The sequence below is a fragment of the Serinus canaria genome, chromosome 13, assembly GCF_022539315.1.
Source record: "Serinus canaria isolate serCan28SL12 chromosome 13, serCan2020, whole genome shotgun sequence".
NCBI classification, from domain to species: Eukaryota; Metazoa; Chordata; class Aves; order Passeriformes; family Fringillidae; genus Serinus; species Serinus canaria.
Window position 1 is genome coordinate 17,393,928 of NC_066327.1, and position 23,937 is coordinate 17,417,864.

Consider the following 23,937-nt stretch of genomic DNA (forward strand, 5'->3'; position numbering starts at 1 on the left):
TAAACAAATTCAAATTGTCAAGTGGTGGATTAAAGAGCTATAGAAGTCTCAGCTATTCAATTGCAGAAGCTCCCTGATGTATCACTCACACAATGTATGTACTTGGCAAAATGAAGATAAATCGTCTCCCACTGGAAATGGAGAGGGCCCTGGGCAGTGCCAGCCCCTGCCCAGCCCTGCTGCTGGAGGGGCTGAGTCCTGCCAGTGCTGCCTCCTCACCACTTCTGCCATGGAAATTTCGCTGTGGAAATTTCCAGCTCCTGTGAGGAAAGCTGCCCTACACCACACCCGAAACACTTGAGGAATTTCTGGGAGAGATTTCAGAATCAAACAGGAACTGTTTGAAATCTGCAGTTTCAGGGAAATTTTAAGTTCCTACAAAGCCCACGGCCGTGAGAGGCTGAAAGTTTCCTCTGAAAAGAGCCCTTGTCCCAGTTCTGGGCTTGGCAGCGAGGCAGGCTGGGCACTGCCAGGCTGGAGGGGCACTGGGGGAACTGGCCATGGCACCCTCACACTGCCCACACCCATCACCCCTGCCCTGACACAGGAGCAGTGCTGGGGTTCCCAGTCCTCCTGCTCCTATCCAGAAAAAGCCCAAGGTGAACAAATCCTCCTTTCTGTATGAGAATCAATGCTATTATTCACTGGAAGCATTAAAGATAAGGAATGTTTACACCTTCAGCATAATAAACTTTATAATGTTTACTTTTCATCCCACTTCAGGTCCCTTCCAAGCCAAGGCACCTGATGAGGATGATGCACAAAGCACCAAAGTCTGTTGACAATCTTCACTTGCTCTCCTGCTGCCTTTCAAACACGTTGGCACCTCTGTCACTGCTCTGAAGCAGGAACACGTCAGTCCCTGCCTGAGCAGCTCCCTGGGGACCCTGTGAGCGTGGGATGGGACAGAGGATGGGATTTCCCAGGACACAGAGGCTGTGCTGCAGCGAGGTGCCCGGCTCACACCCACCCCAGCACACTCACACTCACTCACACCCACTGTAGCACACTCACACTCACTCACACCCACCCCAGCACACTCACACACTCACACACACTCACACTCACACCACGCACACCCACACACACTCACTCACACTCACTGTAGCACACTCACACTCACTCACACCCACCCCAGCACACTCACACACACTCACACACACTCACACTCACCCCAGCACACTCACAGTCACTCACACCCACTGTAGCACACTCACACTCACTCACACCCACCCCAGCACACTCACACTCACTCACACACACTCACACCCACCCCAGCACACTCACACACACTCACACTCACTGTAGCACACTCACACTCACTCACACCCACCCCAGCACACTCACACACACTCACACACACTCACACTCACTCACACCAACCCCAGCACACTCACACCCACTCCAGCACACTCACGCTCACTCAGACACACTCAGACACACTCACATACAGTCTTTCTTTCTCTCTCTCTCTGCTCTGCAAGTCCCTGGATTGCAGCTGAGCCTGGGCTGAGCTCAGTCAGACCCTCAGGGAGCTGCAGCCCCATGAGGCAGGGGAGAACAAAGTCACTGGCTAGCACTGATATCAACAGAGGGGAAAAACATCACTGTGAAAGGTATTTACAAATAATCACTTATATCAGGTTGGGTTGTCCTGTATATTCTAGAAGTGTCTATTTCTGACACTGCACTTTGAGCTTTCATGCACTACAGACAGATTTTCCCAAGCTGGGACTCGTTCAGCTCCAGCATATCCCACCTCAAGATCAAACCAGCATGGAGCATATTGTATAAATCTATCCCACAATACCTCCTGCAAACCCACCACACACTGCAGGAGCCAGAAGCTGGCACTGAGCTGTTCACCTACTTGTAGAGAGGAGAAGCAAGGTCTTCATGCAGAGATACTCCTCGTAGGAGACCTGGAGGCGGGACAGCTCTCGGGCCACCATCAGCATGTGTTTGCATTGTTCATACATACACGGGAGATTCATCCTCTGCCTGAGGAACAAAAGCACAGCAGTTAGGGCAAGGTCTGGCCATCTGCATGCTCTGGGTCTGCTTTTCCACCTGCAGACAAGGAGCTGTACGTGAGCCAGGGCACAGCAAAGGAGGCTCCATTGCCAGTGTGTCCCCGAGGTGACCGCCTTGGTGGCACAGACCAACGCTGGCCCCGAGGGCAGGAGCAGCCCTGTGACCCCCTGAGCCCCAGGGCCCTACAAAGGGAGCCTGTCTGCACCAAGGACTCAGCAGCAAGCTCTGCTCTCAGCAGCCCCAGCACCAACGTGGCACAGAAATCAAGTTCAGTCCCAGCTCCCCTCTCACATTCCCAGGGAAGCACCATGGAGTGCCACACTAGAGCTGGGATTTCTCTAATTCTTTCAGTGCCTTTGAGAAGTGCACCTAATTTAATGCATATTTATGTATTTAGGAGTATCTTCCTGTGTCTCCTCAGTTTTCAAAGTGACTTTATACTTGTGCCCATCTGTGGTCCTGCAGCAATGACCAGCACTGCAATTAAACTTCATTATCTCTGTACCGTAATAAACTTGTTTCTAACCATAAATGGAAAGTCATGTTGACAAGCAAAGGCAAATCTTGGAATCAGAATAACAAACATCATGTTTTGGTAAATTTTCTTCCCTATTTCAATGAAGCCTTGCATCAAGACAGGAACTGCTTTTATCTAATACCTCATCTGACACAGCAATCTTGCTTATCTGTGCTCTTACAGCTGGTTACTGTGAATATTGCAGAATTAGTTTTGAGTGGGAAATGAAGAACAGACTAATTCTGAAGAGCGTAAGACAGATTCATGATTTTCCATGGGTTTTCTTTTGTAGAAAAAAAGAAAAGCAAAATAACTCCATGTAATGAGTACACAATCTCTCTGCAGTGATGCCAGCACCTCATTTTTTGTAAATAAGGTGTCACCCTCCCTTGGTTATCACCAATACAGCATCATAATCTGCACAGAGACAAAACGGGATCCCTGTGGGAGTTACGAGCAAGATTTGGTTAAGAAACAACAATTCCTCCAAAGTTGATCCCTCTTCCATTCTCTCCCTCCCTTAAAGAGGATTATCCAATGTTCCCTCACAATCACCCTGGGAAACCCTGAGTGGAAACAGGGTTTGCCCATTCTCAAGGTGCAAAAACCAGGGGGAATCCTGATGGCTTTGGAAAGACAGAACACAAACTACTGAAGCTGCACTAAAGCAGAGCAAGCACTAGGGTAAAACCCCTTTCCAAATGCAGCTGTTGGACAATTCCTTCCACACGGAACTGGCCCAGGTGTGGCACTGCCCCACACCTGCAGCTGTGGGCACTGGGAGCAGCTCAGACTGCCCGGCCTCACCTCGGGGTTCCACCACCAAGGAGCACCAGGAGCACACCAGGTGATGCTGCATGGCACAGGAGTCAGGGCCCTGCTGGGCTGTGGGACATTTCTCAGGGCACTGGCACAAAGCCACCCTTGGCCAGGTGGCAAACACTGTCCTGGCCCCTCTGGGCTGTACCAAAGGGCATCTCACATATTTCAGATTGAGTAATTTAAACCCACTCTCTGCCAGGGCTCAGCAGTTTTCCTCATGTAAAACTGTGCCCACTTCTGGGCAGAAGGTTAAAATCAACATTATGAAAGGGGTCAGCCTGTTGTTTGTTTCTGCCCGCTGGGAATGCACGCCCATGCAGGAGGCTGAGGATGCAGAGGAAGGCACAGAGCTCTGGGCAGGGCCAAGGCTACACAAGCTGCAGCTCCCAGAGCAGCCACGGCCCCTGTGCCCTGTGCCCAGCCAGGCTCTGCCCCGTGCCCAGTGACAGAGCACAAGGAGGCTGATTCACCAGCCTGTCCCAGGTCCCAGCGCTGGCACAGCTCTGGGAACAGCTCCCAGCCAGCCCCAGCCCACAGGGCACATCAGATGATCTCAGCTGGCACTGGGAGCTGTCCTGGGGACACAGAGGGGACAAGGGCAGGGCCCAGGGCTCTGCCTGCTCAGATCCCAGCTGCCCTCCCTGCACAGGGCACTCACCAGCCCCACGGACCCACCCACACAAAGCATGGAACCCTTCCCGGGGTGCTACACTCAGCTCATGGAACAGACTCGGGAGGACAGCACACATCTGCCTTCCCAGGGCACCTCCCCTGAGCAGGCTGCTCCAGCTGACCCCCTCCTGGTCCCCTCAACAGCCACAGGGGATGGACACAGGGATGGACACAGGGGGATGGACACGGGGATGGACACAGGGATGGACACAGGGATGAGCATGCAGGGGGATGGACACAGGGGGATGGACACAGGGGGATGGACACAGGGGGATGGACACAGGGGGATGGACACAGGGATGGACACAGGGGGATGGACACAGGGGGATGGACACAGGGGGATGGACACAGGGGGATGGACACAGGGGGATGGACACGGGGATGGACACGGGGATGGACACAGGGGGATGGACACAGGGATGGACACAGGGGGATGGACACGGGGATGGACACAGGGAGGGACAAGGGGATGGACACAGGGGGATGGACACAGGGATGGACACAGGGGGATGGACACAGGGATGGACACAGGGATGAGCACAGGGGGATGGACACGGGGATGGACACAGGGATGGACACAGGGATGGACACAGGGGGATGGACACAGGGGGATGGACAGGGATGGACACAGGGATGGACAGAGGGGGATGGACAGAGGGGGATGGACACAGGGATGGACACAGGGGGATGGACACGGGGACGGGCACAGGGGGATGGACACGGGGATGGACACAGCAATGGGCACAGTAACAGGCACAGTAGCGGGCACGCGGGCGAGGGAAGCACAGCAGGGATTTTGCACTGCTCTGAGTTTCCCAGCTCAGCAGAGCTGCACAGCACCAAACCCCAGGAGAGAAGATGCTGCTGTTCTGAAAACCAGATGGCACCGACTCCACAGAAAGAGTTACAAAAGAAAGCCGGGGAAAAACTTCGGGGAAAAAGGGAACTGACGAAGCCCTGCTTACAAAACTGCCCTCACTTGTTTGGCTGCTGGCAGCCAGCAGCACAGCCACCCTCACAGCACATGAGAGCAGGAGCGTGACCTCACCCCTCCCAGCAAGGAGCCACAGTGACGAGCATGGAACCAGAGAGAAAATCCTGGGGCCCAGGACTTCCAGGAACTTCTGTCTCCAGCTGGACAGCAATTAAATGGCATCTGCTACTCGAAGAACACCACTGTGCACTGTCACTGTGCTCACTGTAATTTTGGGCACCCTGTGACATACCCAGAGGACGAAAGCTGAGACAGAAGCAGTGCCAGCTCCAGCAGGGCATGTTTTCAATCACAAACTGGGGAAACAGTTATACAATACTGCAAAATCACAGGTTTAAACCCTTTCCAAGTACTAAATAATGGCCTAAAGCCTAAGATTTATTCAGCTGCCAAACTTTTCAACAGCTTGAATCGAGTTTCATGTGTATGTGTATAAAAACACGTATAACATATATAAAATTGCCAGCTAGTATAGACATACCTCCATAAAAAATAAATAAATTATAGGAGTACAGACATAAAAATGGAATAGTCAATAAATATTAAATTTTTAGGAGAAGACTGAGCAAATGACTGATATGCCAGTTTAAAACATAAGAAGAGAATTTAGTCCTCTTTCCTACCACAGACTCTGAGCTACTGGATGTTGCTGCTGCATGTAAGTAGCAGTAAATACACAGAGCTGGCACAAGGATAAATGCATGAAGGACTGATGCTGCTCAGATGCTTGAGCAGATCCATGAGGCTAAAGAAAGTCTAATTAATCCCATAAAGAAATCAACCAGTAACTGCAGTGAAGTCCAACTGAACCACCAAGTTTTGGAGAGATGGAGTTTCCCTTTGTGAAGCTGAAGACACTGAACTGCACTGAACCTGAGGGTAAGTCCTGAAAGCTCAGGGAAGAATAAATGGTTTCTAAACCCCTGTAAAAGCCCGAGGGAACCAGGCAGGAGTAGCTGCCCCTCCCTGCAGCCGTGGCAGAGGCCCCAGCCCCACTGCCCAGCCCTCAGCTCACCTCCCCACGTGGGCACAAACCCAAAGCCAGGGATTTATTTTAGTCTGCCTGCCCACAAGGTCTCTCCTGCAGGGCTCTCACGTCTCCCTTGGTGTTTGTCAGGTTTTACCCCGAGGTGGCTCTGTTTTATTGAGGGATGGGACATAAAAAGTTACGACCAGAGAGTTTTATGGAGAACCTGTAGCTCACTGGAAGGAGCTGCAGTGCTCTCAGTCAGCTCAGTGTTTTATTGAAAACAAATGTCACTCTGATCTACAATTCACCAAACTGTAGCTGGAAGGAATTTGGGAATTACTCTTTGCTGTAACAGCATTACCCTTTTATTTCTGGGGGTTTCCAAGAGTTCCAACACCTAGCAGTGAAGCTCTGTGCTTTTGACCCACTGATAAAACAGCAGGAGACCTCTGACTTACAGCAAATTAGATGTTATTGCACTTAGTGACAACATCAATTATTTCAATTCCACCATATAGAGACTATCCTACTCCAGGGACACATTCTTAGCACTTTAATAAACACAAGGACACAGATGGGCCCTCACCTGCCATCTCCTTCTCAGCCTCTTAAATTATTATTACGTGGCAACGATTACAGTTTATAAAAGCCTGGGTAAATATTTACAATAAAAAAAAACAAGGGAATGAATAAACATGAACTATAAATCGCCGATCCCACAGAAAATGTAACAATTATTGTATTTTTCCAAAACACAGAAAATATGTGGGAGATCTGATTTTGAAGTGAAATAGGACCAAAAATATTAAACTGTGCCAAAGCAGGCTAAAAGTATTGCCTCCATATCAAACCAGAAAAGAGACACACAAATGAGATCCAACCACCTCAACAATCTCCAATTCCCTCTTCTACAGCACAGAATTACTGCACAACACAAACCTGGAAAAATACAGGGAAAACGATGTGTGGTGCAAGAAAATCTGTGTTCAAACATTCCACCAAATTCAGCTTTGCTGGAAAGCCAACAACAAAGTTCAACAAGAAAATACGAACCAGGCAGGTTGTTCCATTTAACCTTGTCTTTTCAGCCCTAATTTCATCAGATCAGATGGAAATGTTTCACTCTGGCAAACTCCTGGGGCCATATTGCCACTTTGATACACTAAACAGACAGAACATTATGCAATTTGCCAAACTTTTCTCTCCATCCCAGGCATATTTTTAGCTGTGACTGTGTTGGCTCTGACAAAATGAATGATTCTAGTGAATGGTGCAGGAACAGTCACAATATGGGATGTTAAAGCACAAACACCTCCCACAAAAACTTCTGGATATAAATACACTTAATATCTCAATTACCTTCCGTTTGACTTAGTGGGAAATGCTAAGGAAGCTGCTGGAGGAGAGCAGGTGGGGAAGGAGGGGTGCTGGGGGTGTCTGGGAGGATTGAGCAGCCCCAGCCACCCCCGGGCACAGCCCAGCTCTGGCAGCTCCTACTCACTCGTTAATGATCAGGTCTGGAGCAAAGCACAGCAGGTTGCCATTGGACTGCTTGTAGGATCTCCAGCCTAAAGCAAAAGCCATCAGGAACATCCAGGAGTACTGCAGCAGGGTCATTTGGTCATCCAGGTGCAAATTTCGGAAACCTGGAGAGATACAAATGGAGGGGGGATCAGCGTGTCAGCTGCAAAAAAGCCACAAAGGACAAAAAAGTTGGATGGCTTGGGAAAGGAGCAGGGTTATGAGCAGCACAACTGCTGTGTTATCAGTGCACAGCTACCACAGGGAGTAAAAGAGATGTAATATAAAAAAAGTCACAGCAGATGCGTGTGTGGTTATCTGGAGCTGATGGTCAGTCAGATACATCACAAAAGGCAACAATTATAGTTCACACACACTGTAATTCACTGGGCTGCCTTCCAAAAATAACAGGGTTAGCTCCTTTTCATGAGAGCAGCCTGCTAGACAATAAATGATTTAATATCAAATGCTGCTCTTATTCAACAACAATTGCACACTGAACCTACAAAATAAGTACTGCACTAGTTACCAGCATGAACTGCTTCTAATCTCACATGCAGCATGAACAGAGCCAACTGAACAGGGAGGAAATGAGTAAAACCTGGCAACTGGTTCCTCAAAGAGTCTGAAAATGCCACCAGCTTTGGATTTGCAGCACCAGCTCATATCAGATCCAGCCTACACTTACCAAGAAACCATCGTGCCACACGGAGCCATTATTAGAGCCTGAATACGAGTTGATTTTATCTATTTTTATTAAGCATCTGACATCTAAAGAGCTCATAACATCTGAAGAGCTGCTTCCTGAAGCTGTGCCAACAGCCAGAGCCAGTGGATGAACGTGTAGCTAACTTGGTGGCTCTAAACACAGCCCCTGGCTTTGGAGCCACCAGCAACGACCAGCTTCTGCCTCTAAATCACAAAGAAAGGGTTTCAGAGTGATTCCAGCCTTTCTGGGTCAAACCTTGAAATGTGTGCTCAAACCCTCCCCAGGAAAAGGTTATTCTGAAATCCCAGCTAAAGGGTTTGGCAAGGAATGCTGGCGTGCTGTCAGCATGGCTGATGGGCTACAACAGGAGCAGGATATACAAATTAAACACTCATGAGGAACCACCTCAGCAAACAAAAGAAAGGAGATAAAAATGATAAGAATAGTTGCTATTAATGTAGCTACTAAAGAGAAGATTGGCATTTTCACTGAGAGCATAAGCTCTAACCTGAAGGGTTTGGCTAATTACAAACATCTCTGCTCAGCAGAGAGGATGAACAGAGAAGTGTTTTATAAAATGGAATCTAAATCTGGATCTGGGAATACCAGATGGTCTCCCAAGAACCTGTCCCAGAAGGAAGTGTGTGCATGTGAGCCTCTCCTCGAGCAGACTGAGCTAGTTCAGCACCAGTGCCCAGTGCAAACAGCCCTGACACAGAATGCCAGAATCACTGAGCTTGGAAAAGTCCCCCAGGATCACTGAGTCCAACTGGTCCAACCTGCCCCACCAGACCCACACAAACCTCTCCAGTCACATCTCTGCTGGACATGGATGTATTCGAGTTTTCCAGCCTTTCCTTCCCACTGTTAATTTATTTCCTCTGCTCAAAGAGACACAGTTATGACTCATAAATCTCATTATCAGGCTTTTTTCTTTTTTTTTTTGGCAGACCTGTTCTGTGATGTTATTTTTGGGCAACCTATGCGTCATGGAGGTGTTTTTGCCAGGGATTTGGAGAACAGGTAGTGAACAGCACTGACAGGGGTGAGAGGGAGATAAACACTGGGCTTTGTTCTGCAGGAACAAACGTCTTCAGCTCCCCTTGGCCCTGGCCTCTCCAAGACAGATGCCACGTGTCACATCCAAGGCTGAGATCTGACATCACTTCTTCTGTGTCTCACTGTGTCTTTAGGTGGGAGCCAGAACAGCAGCAAACCTCCCTCTTTGCCCAGGTAAGAGTCAGTTTGAGCAGAGCTGGAGAGAAAATAACACCTTGACTTCCACCCTGGAGCTGGACAGTGAGGGGGAGACGGGGAAGACCCACCCATGAACACAGGGCCAATGAGCCAGCACAGAAGTCAAGAGAACCTCATTGCTAGAAGTATTCAAGAAATAATTTAGAGCCCAGAGCAGCTGTGGCTGGATCCCTGAAAGTGTCCAAGGCCAGGCTGGACACTGGGGCTTGGAGCAGCCTGGGACAGTGGGAGATGTCCCTGCCATGGCAGGGGTGGCACTGGATGGGCTTTTAGGTTCTTCCAACCCAAACCATTCTGGCATTCTGTGAATGTGAGGTGGAGACAGAGCTAATACAAATAGTTCTCTGTAATACTTTTACAACCAATACCCATTTAAATAAGAATTCCAAAACTGAATGGTCAAAGTGTTCAAGTGAAATGACCTAGCTTGTGGCAAATAAATGTTTGCATCTGCAGTTTTTTCTGGAAGTACCTGAGCTGTGAAGAAGCCCCGATACACCACCAGTTCTGTGCACAGCTCTGAAGGCAGAAAGGCAGACTGAGGGGCAGCAGGAAGCCTGCAGGCAGCACCCCCTGTGCCCGTGCCTCACCTGGGATTGCCTTCGCCCACTTGACCGCAGCGACCACCTGGCGGCCGCCCAGCATGTTGAGGGTGGAGAGGATCCTCCAGCTGGAGTCGGGCAGGGAGCTGTCGTAGCCTGAGTAGAGCACCTCGGGCTCGATGACCTCGAGCAGGGACACCAGGGTGGGGGTCAGCTGTGGCAGAGAGGCGGGCACGATGCTCTTGCTGCCGGCCGCCTCCGGCGCCTCGCGCGCGCCCGCCGCGCCGCCCTGCTGCAGCCCCTTGATCTTCTTCTTGGTCTTGCGGGCTGCAAAGGGTGGGGAAGCCAAGGTGAGGGCTGGAAACGGCCACAGCAGAGATAAACACAGCAGAGGAAAGGCTGCTCTCCTCCCCCCACGGCTGGCAGCAGGGCAGCGGAGCCTGCGCCGCAAGCTCTGCAAAGTCGGGAATTTCACACTCATTCCAAGGAAACTTCCAGTGAAAACAATACCTGACATTTTCATACGAGTCACATTCATGCCAATGCTTCAAAATGTCCAGTTATGTCTGCAGGCACCTTACGAGGCTGACCCTAAAATGCAAGGCTGACCCTAAAATAAAAGGCTCAATCCCACCACTGGAAATATCTGCAGGACTGCACACTGTAAAAGTTCCTTTAAATAACAAACATAGAAACCAGGCAAAAGAAAGGAAAAAAAATATTTAATGGGTAAGAAGTTACTGGATCTTTCGAGCCAGGGAAAACGTTTTTTTTTCTAAAATGCTGGGCAGGAAGAGCTTTCTCTCTTGCCAGCTCTGTTGCATATAAATCACTGCTGCGTAATTAAACCATAAAACTCATTCGCCAAATAAATAAAACATCACACAGAGATGTTAACTATAAACTACAAAAAGTTGGAGCAACAATTTTATTAGCATCTTGTCCCTAATGGAGTCTCCTGCTTGGCTCTGGCTCTCCTGGATGCAGCGGCCACATGGAAGGAGCTCGCTGTTTAAGGGAGCCCGAGCCAGCCCAGCTCCTTCCCTGGGTGCCTCAGCTCAGTAACTGATTTCTGCTCTGGAACTCCCCAGATAAATCTGCAGCCCAGAAAAGCATCACGGAGCGTGGTCGTGCATTCCGAGTCCCTCCTGAGCTGTTCAGAATCCCTGAGCACCCAAAATGCACCAAGGCTGCAGGGGCAGCACCCAGAACCCCTCCTGGACCTGCTCCTCCCTCTGGCTGCAGCAGAGCCTTCAGAAACCAACTGCCAAAGACAAGGAATCCTCTACAGACCTTGTACAAACTGCATTTTCCCAAAGTTCTGCAGACTGGCCACATGTGCCAAGCCTGCCATGAGGGAATAGCAAGAGCTGTTTCCCTGGAGCAAAGAGCTTCTCGTTATTCTCGTCTCAATTTTGAAATGGCTGCGTCAAAATCCTTTCACATTCTGACACTTTTCTGCCCCATTATCCGTGTTCCGGAGAGCAAATGAACTGCTTTGACTTAAATTTAGAAGCACATGCCTTCAGCTTCCTGCAGACACCTGGATGGAGTATTTCCAGCCCAGAAAGCCTGATAAAATTATAATCAAAATAAACAGATCTGATAAGACAAATTATTATGCAAGAATTTTTATCAGGCTGTTACCAGTCCTGACTTAGATATACAGTTGTACCTCACAAAAAGAAAAAAAAAGAAGGTTGAGATAATGTATTTCTTTGCAATTAATTTTCAAATAATAAAGAGACCACTAATTTAAAGCCAGCTCCTTAGGGCACCCTACAGGAGATAACCCCCACAGATAAACTCAGCATGGAGAGAAAAGCATCCAAGATTTTCTGTTCCAAACAAACAAAACCCTCCAAGCCCCAGCCTCCTGCAGTCTGGCATCCACCAGGCTGCAGAGGCTTCCTCCTCCCTGCCTGGGGGCAGATGGCCCCAGCACCTGAGCCAGGTGGGCGAGGGACCTGCCACCACCCCCACGGCCAGCAGGCACTGCCCTCCCCAAGTGCCAGCCAGAGCCAGCCCACTGCAGGCAGAGCAGGGCAAAGAATTGGAAAAAAATAAAAATTCCTCAAAAAATTGAAATAAATTCCAAGCGAAGACTGCAGAAAAAACTAATTAATTGCCAAGTTTAACTGTAAAATGCAGCATGAAAAGCCAAAAAAATTATGAGACCCTTTTTTTACAGGCATAAAACTTAACAATAAATCTTTTCTTCCAGCACATCACAAAGAGAGAGGGTGCCAAGGAACACCAATTAACGGTGGGAGCGGAAATGAGAACTCAAGGAAATAAAGGCTGGAGTACAAAATATCATCTTTGTGCTGTGTAAGGCTCTGGTACCTGCAGCTTGACAGTCTGATGTTTTTCCAGCCCCCCACGCCCCAAAAAACACGCAACAGAAAATAGAAAGTTCCAGAAAAGGGTGATATGCAGGGCCAAAAGGATGGCTGATGGACCTGAGGTCTTTTCCAACCTGAATGTTTTTATGGTAAAAAAGGCTAACAGAAAATGATCAAGTGACTAGAAAGAGGCACTTTTAACTCAGGACAGAACAGGTCAATTAAAATACTGCACAACAGAATGAGTGAATTAATTAATTAATTAATTAAAAAATAAATTGATTTTCTACCCAATACCTAACAGTGAGATCCACTGTAGGTAGCAGAAACTGAGAGAAACCCAAAACAGGGCAGGCTCCAGGAAAAAGTCCAGCAGGAAGACAGGAGAGTACAAGGGGCCCCAGGAGTGATGGGCTGGACACCAGGGTCTCTTCTGACCCTTCCCTGCTTTGCTACAACCATTCTTTATCACTGAGGATGCAGCTGGGGACTTTTCAGAAAGAAATTACTGTCTAAAAAACATGCAAATTTAATTCTCTCTCTGAACAACAGTCATTCCTAAACTGTGACCCTAAAACAGACAAGATAAACTGGATTTCAGTCTGTTCTGCACCTTTTGCTGCCTCCCAGTTTGCTTTTCTGCATGACCACTTCTCCATCTGTTCCGATCTGTCCCAAAATTCCTTCTTTTCAGGGCATTTTTCACACTACTCTGGGTTCTTCCATTTTGTGCTCCTGAGTTTCTAGATTCCTTTTCCCTCTCAGCCATAAAAGCTTCCCTCTCCCCACCTTCTCCAACAACTTATATAACAAAATCCACCCTCCAAACCCTCCCCATTCTCTGGGATTCTCTGTGCCAGAATTCAGACAAACCCCACTGGGAGGGCTCCAACCTGCACGTGGAGAAGTGACAAGAGCCCAGTGTCACCACCCTGACCTTTCTGTGCTGCACAAGGGCCAGGCTGCCCAGCCCTGGGGCCACCTGGGGAGTCACCTGGGCCACCTGGGGGGCCACCTGGGCCAGGGCAGGCTGGGGCTGCACCAGCTCTGAGGACCTTCCCAGCCCCAAGCTCTCCACAATCCCCTGATCCCATGGCCCAGAGCCACAGACAGCAACCCTGGTGCCCACTGGAAGTGATGCAGGAGGGAAAAGCTCACAGTGGGAGTGCTAAACCTGTTAGAGAACTATTCCTTACTATGAGAGCACTTTTCCACATAGATAAATCCATGAATATCACAGATGTATTTTGAAAACAACTGTGAAGAGAAAAAATAAAAATCAACCTTACCCAAAATGCATTCTTTCCCACCTCAAAACCAGACCTGTGGGGTCTGGCAATATTTAAGCTGCCTTTAGGCTCTGCTGTTGGGTGTCCTTGCTCCCAGCCACTGGCAGGGCAATGACCTCTCCCACAAACACCAGGAGCAGGCAAACGGCCTGTCCTGCCCTGACCTCTGAAGGATGAGCCCACTGGGAGCGTCCAAACCCCAAACCCAGCCCCTGGGAGACACTCAGTGACCACCCACAGCCTTTAGGGATTTATTTCAGACCCCACTAGTGTAGGGTTTGGCTGCAGCCTCCCCTCCTGCACACAGATCATGACAAGAGCTCATCAGAAGGAGCAGCAGCATCCCACCCACCCTGAGGAGGGGATGTGCCTGGAAGGGCAGGTCCAGCCCCTGCAGCCCAGGAGAAGTGGTGCTGTGTCCTCCTGAGGGAGGCTGGGAGCACAGGAGGAAGGATGTGCTACCACAGACACCAGGCTGTGCCTCATTGATCTCTTTAACTTATCACTTACACCTCACCAAGGATGTTAGCGCTGAAATGAAATTCTCTTCATCCTTGGAGCTGACAAATACATCTTTGACATTTTTATTTTATCTGACAATTCTGATTATACACGTACCACCAGGATAACTGCACCAGTAAGTGCTGCGTTAATCTCTGCTGCTCAGGGAAAAATAGCAAACATAAAATGAAGCTGACACTAATAAAAGTGTTTTATGCCATTTTACAAGTGCTGCTAAATCTCTGGTTGATGTGGCCTTCAGATTCTCAGGAGTCATTCAGGACTCAGCAGAGCACAATGATGTGGTGGTATGTTAAATTTAACCAACACTTTCTAGAGAAATTTTGTCAGGTCACAGCACACCCTCCCACAAGTGGTACATACACCTCCCTCCAGGTGTTCTCCAAGAGCTCTGCTGTCCCACATTCCATGGAAAAGCCATGAGACATACATGCTGAGAGGAATGAAGAGCAACCCCTGTTTGTGTGTGCCTCGCTTGTGCTGGACACCCAGAGCCAGCAAGTGAGCACAGACAGGAGAAGGCTCAGCACAAGCCCTGCAGTGTCTCGTTACGATGCCCAGAGAATGCAGCACGGACTGAAACTGCCCCCAGCAGTTTCCCTGGCAGTCTCCCCAGTAGCTGCCCCAGCAGGTGGCCCAGCAGTGCCCCAGCAGTGCCCCAGCAGGGCCCAGCAGTGCCCAGCAGTGCCCAGCAGTGCCCCAGCAGTGCCCCAGCAGTGCCCCAGCAGGTGCCCAGCAGGTGCCCCAGCGGTGCCCCAGCAGTGCCCCAGCGGTGCCCCAGCAGTGCCCCAGCGGTGCCCCAGCAGTGCCCCAGCAGTGCCCCAGCAGTGCCCCAGCAGTGCCCAGCAGTGCCCCAGCAGTGCCCCAGCAGCCCAGGCAGGCAGGGTTACCTTCCAGGTTCATGCCCGCCTGCAGACACTTGCGGTAGCGGCAGGCGGGGCAGTTCTTCCTGCGGATCTTGTCGATGATGCAGTCGTTCCTGCCGGCACACAGGTAGTTGTGCTGCCCTGGCACAAAGACAGACAGACAAACATCAGCTCCCCCTGCTCAGCCCTGCCTCAGCGACCTTCCCTCGCTGCACGGTGGGCCTTGCAAAAACCTCGGTACCCACCTGACTTCACATACCCAAAGCCATTTCTCATGTTTAGATCTCAAAGCCAACACATTCAGGTAAAAACATTATTTTCTATTTGTTAACACCAGGCAACTTCTATTTTTAAAACTATTTCCCCCTGCATTTACCGAAGCCGCCTTCTACAGCAGGTTTCCCATTTCTCCAAATAGTTTGACAAGAGACATAAATAATCTGCACAAACAAATTCTGAGAAAACACTTGTAAACATTTCTACAGAGCACAGACACAGCTTCATCAGCTGGACAGCCATGAAACCTTCCTGAACTTACAGCCTGCCCTGGACAAACCAAACTCTCTGACATTTTTATGGATTCACAGATTCAGAGCAAAACTGGCCCTGAAAACATGACAAGTTGAAGTACATAAATTAAAATAACTCTATTTCTTAGCTGCTTAGAGCAGGGCAACAGAAGTATCTATTCTTAATTATATGAGTTATGTGAATGAATGTCTGAATGTAACTTATTTAGGGAAAGGTATTACCAAAGAATAGATCCTTCTCCCAGACAGGGGTCAAGGAGCATGTTTCTCCAGAGGGCAGAAAGCTGCAGCCTGGGCTTTTACTCTGTATTGCAAAGTACTGACAGTACAATATTGTGAGAAACAAACAGATTTTCCAAATACTGAATTATTAACAAGAGTCCAAGAGTTTTCTCACAGGAAAACAGCTTGGAGAAGGAATTTCTTACAAGTCAGCTGTGAAAATTATGGGCATGCAGAGCTCATTCCTACGGCTTTGGCCAAACTACTCCTGTGAAGTGTCTCAAGCTGATATTCCAAGGAATGTTTTTCTGAATGACTGCCCCACCTCTTCCACTCAGGGAAGAGGAGCCTTCCTGACCCTTGTGCCAGCTCTGTGTTTAATGAATTCAGACAACAGATCCTGCACTCACCATTCTGGTTGCCATTAGCATCCTAACACGTGGAAGCACACACAGAACATGAACTGCTGCCCATGTGCCAGCCCTGCAGGGAGCAGAGACAGCAGCTCCCTGTCCCCATTCTTGCCTTTTCTAGGACCAAGCTGCACTATTTGTACTACATCCTATCAAAGCCTCTAGTCACACGACTGTTTTGGGGGAGAATGAAGGGAAGTTGGTGCTCCATGCCCTCCTGCTGCCCAGGGCTGTGCCAGCAGCCAAGGGAACGTGCTCCAGTTCTCTCTGCTGCTCAAACCCAGGCACTCCACAAATACTCTGCTAAAAAAACAGGAGTGAGCCAAGGCAGCAGCTTCCAGGGGAATCTGGGGCACACAGGGGCATTCTTTGGAGGCTGGCCAATCCCATCCCCATCCCCACAGCCCTCCTGGCACCAACAGCTCTGTGCCCATTTGAGCACAGCAGCCTAAAAAAGGCTGGGAATTGCAGACAAAGGACTCTGGAAGATGGAATGGAAAGTGCTGATGAAGAAGGGCTGATCTGGAGCAGAGCAGGAGGGAGAGGAGCTGGGGAGCCTGCAGGGAGGGAGGTGTGAGGAGCTGGGAGGAGCTGGGGAGGATCCAGGTTGGTCCATTGGGTGAAGGGCTGGGAGCTGAGCGGGGCTGGAGAAACTCAGCCACGAGGGCTCTGAAACACCATGAAATCAGAACTAGGAAAAGCTCTCTCTGGCCAGCCTGGGCTCCTGGAGAAAGGCCTGTCTGCCTGAAGAACTGCACATAAATCGACAGCTGCTGTCCCACCTTCCTCTTCTCCTCTGGTTCTACTCTTTGCTGAAAAAATGCACTTTATATTGACTCCCTAGACACTGACACTTCCAGTTTCTGTGACTGTTTCTGTCACAGTACACAGGCCTGGAGGCAAAGGTGGAAAAAAGGGCTTTGGCTAAAGGCCGGATAATGAGTGTGCAGAGTCAGCTTGATCTGAGCACTAACAGGTGCCTGGCAGCCACTAATAAAAAGGATATTGCAGAAACAAATTCTTTTTACATATGTTCCTAATAAGAAAAATGCCTATAAAAGACAAAACCAAATTATTTGTTCCTTAAAGTGAGGACTGGGACTAACGGATGCTGGAAGCAGTCCTGCAAACACCCATGTCATGGATTGGAAGGGTTTAGGGGCTCAGTCCTTGGTGCTGTGGCCCAGCTCACACGGTGGAGATCCATCACAGGCTCCACTTGATCAACCTGGAGGTCTTTTCCAACCTTAATGGCTCTGGGGTTCTCTGAGAAGTGAGATAATTTGTGGCACAGACAAAATGGAAGCAGAGGTGAGCCTTGAGGAACTGATTGCCACAAGCCTGTTTACATTTTTAACATCAAGACTGTTGATTTATGGTCTGTCAAACTCAAAAGGAATCCCTGGGGTGATTCCTTCCTGTATCAATACTTTTGTGACTTATTAAGGCTTGAGAACAGGCAAACCCATGGCTGTGGCACCAGTCCAGCTGCCTCATAAATTGTCTTCTGAGGGATCTCTGGTGACCATGTTTTAATCAAAGGTACAGATGATTATCTGCTTTGCACTTGAGCTCATACTGCCTAGTTATACCTCAGCTGCCACAGAGCCAGCACCCCTCTGTGACCAGCAGAGACCACCACATGAACTTGACCCAGCTGCCCCCTCTGAGGGGCTCTGCCCTTCCATGGAGCTCCCCATGGCACCTGGTGGGCCAGGAACTGGGGGGAAGTGCTGCTGCTGAGGACTGAACGGTGGCTTGTCTTTGCCAAAGAGCCTTCCCTCTCCTGCAGTGACCCCAGCTTGCACAAATGTCAGCAGACAGAGCCTGGCTCAGAGAGGGCTGCACGAGGAAGGCACAAGACAGGAAACCCTGAGGGCCAGAGCCAGGAGTGATGTTCTTCAGACCTGGGGAATCACCATCTTCCCAGAAACACTGGGAATATGCTCCAGTTTTCCTGCATGAGATACTGAAGCACAGTCAGATCCTGAGGTACGACCTGGTCCCTCACAAATGGCTACTGGCACACCCAGAAACCACAGAGCCCTTATTCACATCAGTTTCCCATCATCTCTGTTTTCCAGAACAGTTTTCTCTAATCACAACTGGACAGACATCTCAGTGATCCAATCCCACACACGTCCCTGGTACCCAGTGTCCCTGCAAGTAACACCCAGGGACATGGATGCAATTCAAGCAATATTGTTTACAGGAAAACTACAATACCCTCCCACACAACACATTTACCAAGTTCCACGTAAGTTTTCTACACAAACCAACTAACCATAAATTGAAAAATCACAAACTTTACAAATCTATTGCACACAGACAAATATCTGTATAAAAATGGGACAAACAAACAAAAACAACAGTGAGAGAAAACGAAAGAGACAAAAGCCAAAACAACAATAAATTCTTTTACACAGAGTGAATGGGAGCATTTTATCAATGTGAATGGAATCCATGCTCTGGATAATGCACCATTATCAATGTGATTTACCACGACAAGATCACTGATCTAATGGATGGGCTGCTCAGTAGGGTTCTGGCAGAACCACGGATGCTGCGTTTGAAAATGGATGATGTGTGTGGGGATCTGATATTTATGAGCAGCTAACTCATCCCAGCAGGTCCTACCTTCCACTGCCCTTTTGAAGAAGACTTTGCAGCTGCCACACGTCAGGACACCGTAGTGGCACCCGGAGGCCTCGTCGGAGCACACCAGGCAGAGCTTGGGAGGTGGTCCCGTAGTTGCAGAGGCTGTGGATGGAGAGGAGCTTACATCTGACCTCATTCCAGGGCTGAAACAAAGCAGAGAAATACCTTTAATTGGGACAGAGGCGAGCACAGGGCTGGCCCCTGCCAGGAGCAGCTTGGTGGGGCAGCTCTGCACACAGAGAGCACCAGAAACAGTTAAACCAGGACTTCTGTAAAACCCCAGAAAAGCTGTATGGATTTTTCACGGCCTATTTGGCTGCATCAAGATTCCTTCCCTTACACGTTTCTGAAGCCAAGTTTCTTGCACAATTATCCCAGCCTTTAAAATTGACTCTTTAAACATGCTCTTACTCCATATTGTTTCCATTACTGCCACATTCCCTGCCGTCTGCACGAGGGCTCCCTTCCCAGCACCACCGCCGGCTGCTCCACTGGGATGCTGTTATGCAAGAAGCCGTGCAAACTGGGCCATATAGCAACAAACATTCACAGTAACAAGTGATCATTTCACCCCAGCAGTTCGGGAGAAGAGTGAGAAATATCCCTCAATTCAGGATCTGGATGGAAACACCCAGCCCAGCTACAAATGAAGGATTGGTTTGTTAAGGAAAAAACCCAAATCCCTCTTAGAACAACAAACAATCCATCTTAACCACCTTGGAGCTGCTCCTAATCCTCAGGGCTGACCCAGCAGTGCTGGGCCAGAGCTCAGGGGCTGCTCTTATGGTGGCTTATCTTCTCTGGTCTGAAGAGAGCTGCATGGCATCCCTACAGACCAACCCTGATCCTACAGACCACTGCCCCACAGCCCTGGAAAGGCCCAGAGGTTGAGTTCATCCACCTCCACAGGAGGAAGAACTTCCTTCCACGAAGGGTGGCAGGCACTGGAACAGCTGCCCAGGAGGTCACAGAGTGTCCCTCTCTGGACACATCCCAAAGCCACCTGGACACGTTCCTGTGTCCCTGCTCTGGGTGACCCTGCCTTGGCAGGAGGTTGGACTGGATGACCTCCAGAGGTCCCTCCCAACCCCAGCTATTCTGTGATTCCCAACTGAGTTTGAAACGCCTAAAACATGATTTCCATACTGCCTGCTTCACTTGAAACTGATTTTCACAGAAAATCCTGCTCCACCAGGGTTCCAGCCACTCTCCAGATGAAGCTAGAAAAATGACACTTTTATTTAAGGTTTTGGTGCCTCGCCTTGGAAACTCTCCAGACCATCCACGTTCCCTGATGTGGGTTTAGCATTTGTATGTGGGATGGCTTTTGCATGGAAAATTCCTTTTCCCCTCCTCAAGGAAGTCTGACCAGATTTGGTCACACATTTAAAAAAACCCACAGCTCCAACACGCTCACGCAAACCTTAAAATTCCATCCCAAACTAAGACATTCCAACACCTGGGAGCTCTGCTCTTGCACAGGTCCATATGTCCCATCCCCAGGGAGCACCTGAGAAATGGCCCATCCACTGATCCAAAGGACTTTGCCATTGTGCTCGTCTTTTCCTACAGGGATTGAGGCAATCAAAAGACAAGGAGCAGGATCCTCCCACTCAAACACGGAGGGATCAAAGTCAAACCACAACAAATGTGTCAATGAAGTTCTCACTTTGACAAAAATGGAACCAGGAGGCAGAGAGAAGTGAAAATTACTTGCGTTAGGGGGAAAAAATGAGACAGCAGAGGCGGGCAAAGACCTAAGGGATGTGCAGACCCCCTAAACCAGTGTCTGAGCTGGGGAGAAGCTGAGCTGTGTCTCAGAGCAGAGAGGGCTGAGCAGAAGAGAAAACACCAGCAACAGCTTCAACGTGCTGCAAGAGGAGAGCAGAGTAAGACCAGAACAAGGGTGGTGCAGAGCCCTCAGCTGGAAAGGCTGGCAGCAGGAATGGAGGAGAATGAGTCAAACTTGAGGAAAAAGGGAAGAAAAAGGCCCCTCTTTTCCCAAAGGGAAGAATGCTTCTTTCCAGAACTTGGAAAAGAACTCAAATCTGTCACATCGCTGCTCTGCGTTCAGAAGCATCTCTGGAATGTTCAACACGTCTCCTCCGTGGCTCTGCCACAGGCTGCCAGCCCCCACAACGTGTCTGTCAGCTGGAGCAGGGACACTGAGGCACTGCATCCCTGCCCATCAGCCATGGCATGGCTCTCCCAATGAATTACTCTGATGGACCCCTCTGGTTGCACAGTGCACCCGCAGCACCCCAGCACAGCAGGATGCGACCCAAGCCAGTGCCACTGACTGCCTGTCCCTAGGAACACACATCTGCAATCACAGCTCAGCCTGGCTGCCAGCAGGCCTGCCTTCCTCAAGGGCTCAGAGCTGCAGAACAGCTCTGGAGGGATGGAGGGGCACTGCCCTGTCCCCTCTGAGCACGGACCTGCAGCTTGTGCCTGGGGAGCTCACACCTCCTGGGAAGGGAGCTGAGCATCCACAGCTATTCCTGCTCTGCTGGCTCTGGCCAGCTCTGCTGCTCCAGGGGATCTCAGAGGGAGCCCAGAGACAAGAGGAGAGCCTCCGGCCTGAGAGCCACCCTTGGTTCTTTGCTCTCTCACAGCTTTCCTGCCTGATCATCAGACAAGTAACTTTGACCTCAAAGCTTTGCTTCCTTTCATGTGATGCACATATTACTTTCTTCTTTCATTTCTTTTTCTTCTCTCCCCAGCTTACTGATACGTTTGGAAAAAGAAATTTGTTTCTCTGCTTTTAGACTTCCATATGCAAAAAAACCCAAATAAAAACCCCAACACTTACCTCAAAATCAAGCAATACCCCTTCAACAAGCAGCAGTCACTGTCTGGCTACTCCAAGATCCCTTATTTTCTCTAAAAGTTTAGGCCAAATAGCTCATTTTCCAATAATAAATATCTCAGATTAAACACTGAAGTACAGGCTAGGAGCTATGAGTTTAAATAAGGAACATGGAACTTGAGAACTTCGCTTCATTAAAATTATTAAAAAGATGGAAACATCTTTCTATGTATAGTTTTGAAGACAGCTAATTTAGATACAAAAATAAAACTCTTTATACCTCTCAAACTTCTGACAAAAGCATTTTTAAGGAAACATTCATCAGCTGTCAGGGAAACCATGACAGTGCCAAACATATTCCACTGAAACTTTTCAGTCACCTTTAATTTTTAAACAGGGCTCATTTTCTGTACCAGCACCACAGAAAATGTAATATGAGAAAGAAAACAGATGATATGACTTCTAAAACTAAAAATAAATGATTACATTGATTAATACAGCAGTAGCCAGCAATCTAATCCGGGCTGCAGGCATATCTTCCCAGGCTGGCTGTATCAGATAAGGGCAATATTTACTGGCCGTGGGGAGGGCTGCCAGACGAGAGCAGCACCAGGAGGGACTGCAGGGCAGCAGGGCTCCTGCAGGAGCCACGTTCAGTGCAGATCTCTCACCTGTACAGCTATACACAGAAAAAGGCAAACGACCACTTCCTAAGGAAGAGCTAAGGCAGGGAAATTACACTCTGAGGTAATGTAATAATGGAACACCTTTCAGTATTTACAGAAATTGCTTTCAGCTCAACAAACCCTAATAAACTATGAGTCCTATCTAGATAGAAGAAAAAATCAAGCAGCACAGATGAGAGAGGAAAAAACCACCCAACTTTCAGTTCCAAATCCGTAAAAAACTTTGATTAAATTTCATTTTGGGAGGCAAGGTATTGGTATGGGGTACTAAACTTAGTACATTCCCATGTGTTTTTTAGAAATTATTCATAAGCAATCTGATTTTATTTACTTGCACAGATGTGTTTACCATTTCCATTCAATGGAACACATGGGGGCAAAATGGGAAACCTTAATGAAAGGGGTGAAATGGGCACTTTTACTGAAGAGGGAAAATGGAAAGGCTTAACGAAGATGGCGCCCCGGTAACGAGCGGAGCAGAAATCGAGGTGTTTAATTAAAGCCATTCCAGGGTTAATCATTCACCAGGGACTTCAACCCTGGCTCAAGGGTCACCGGCAGCAGGCAGGCGTGGCAACGGCTGGGGAGGGCTCCTGACCCGGGGTCCTGCTGCGGGATGGACAGCCAGAGCCTGGGCAGTGGGACACACGGACAGGGGACACGGACGGGGGACACGGACATGGGCAGGGACACACGGACATGGACAGGGACACACGGACAGGGGACACGGACAGGGGGACACACAGACAGGGGACACGGACAGGGACACACGGACAGGGACACACGGACAGGGACACACAGACAGGGAGACACAGACAGGGACACACATGGACACGCGGACATGGACACACACAGACACACAGGGACACACAGACATGGACAGGGACATGTGGACAGGGACAGGGACACACGGACATGGACACGCAGACAGGGACACATGGACAGGGACGCATGGACAGGGACACGGACACACAGACAGGGACACATGGACACAGACATGGACAACGGACACGGACACACAGACAGGGGGACACGGACATGGACACATGGACAGGGACACACAGAACAGAAACCCCCACACAGCATGGGCACAGCCCCACGTGCTGAACCCCATAACACTGTGACCTAGTTTAAAAACACACCGCCCTCCTGTAACTTTGCATATTAAATGAAAATCACAAACGTACTGAACTTTCAAGAGTAGGTTTAGATTTGAGATTTAGATTCTCTCTGGGAGGGTGTGAGGCCCTGGCACAGGTGCCCAGAGCAGCTGGGGCTGCCCCTGGATCCCTGGCAGTGCCCAAGGCCAGGTTGGACACTGGGGCTGGGAGCACCTGGGACAGTGGGAGGTGTCCCTGCCGTGGTAGGGTGGGACAGGATGATCCTCAAGGTCCCTCCCAACCCAAACCACTGCATGATTCTCTGATCCTATTAAAAACAATCTAGTGAGACAATGGCAAGGGGAACACTTTCAGGACCAAAATTACTGACCATTTCCAGCCTACAGCCTGCACCCCTTCTCACCAGTGTGTGAAAGGGATGGCTAGCCTGGATCACAT

At 49.4% G+C, this 23,937-nt stretch overlaps 1 protein-coding gene across 1 annotated transcript in view; it reads right to left on the reverse strand.

The window, feature by feature from the left end:
- The window catches only part of NR3C1 (nuclear receptor subfamily 3 group C member 1), a 60,893-nt gene that overhangs the window by 4,798 nt on the left and 32,158 nt on the right, over window positions 1-23,937 (reverse strand). Inside the window, exons 3-7 of the mRNA XM_030229132.2 lie at window positions 18,863-19,026; window positions 15,085-15,201; window positions 10,087-10,365; window positions 7,511-7,655; window positions 1,871-2,001 (exon numbers count right to left, since the gene is read on the reverse strand). Coding sequence (XP_030084992.2) covers window positions 1,871-2,001; window positions 7,511-7,655; window positions 10,087-10,365; window positions 15,085-15,201; window positions 18,863-19,026 — 836 coding nt within the window. The remainder of the gene's footprint in view (window positions 1-1,870; window positions 2,002-7,510; window positions 7,656-10,086; window positions 10,366-15,084; window positions 15,202-18,862; window positions 19,027-23,937) is intronic.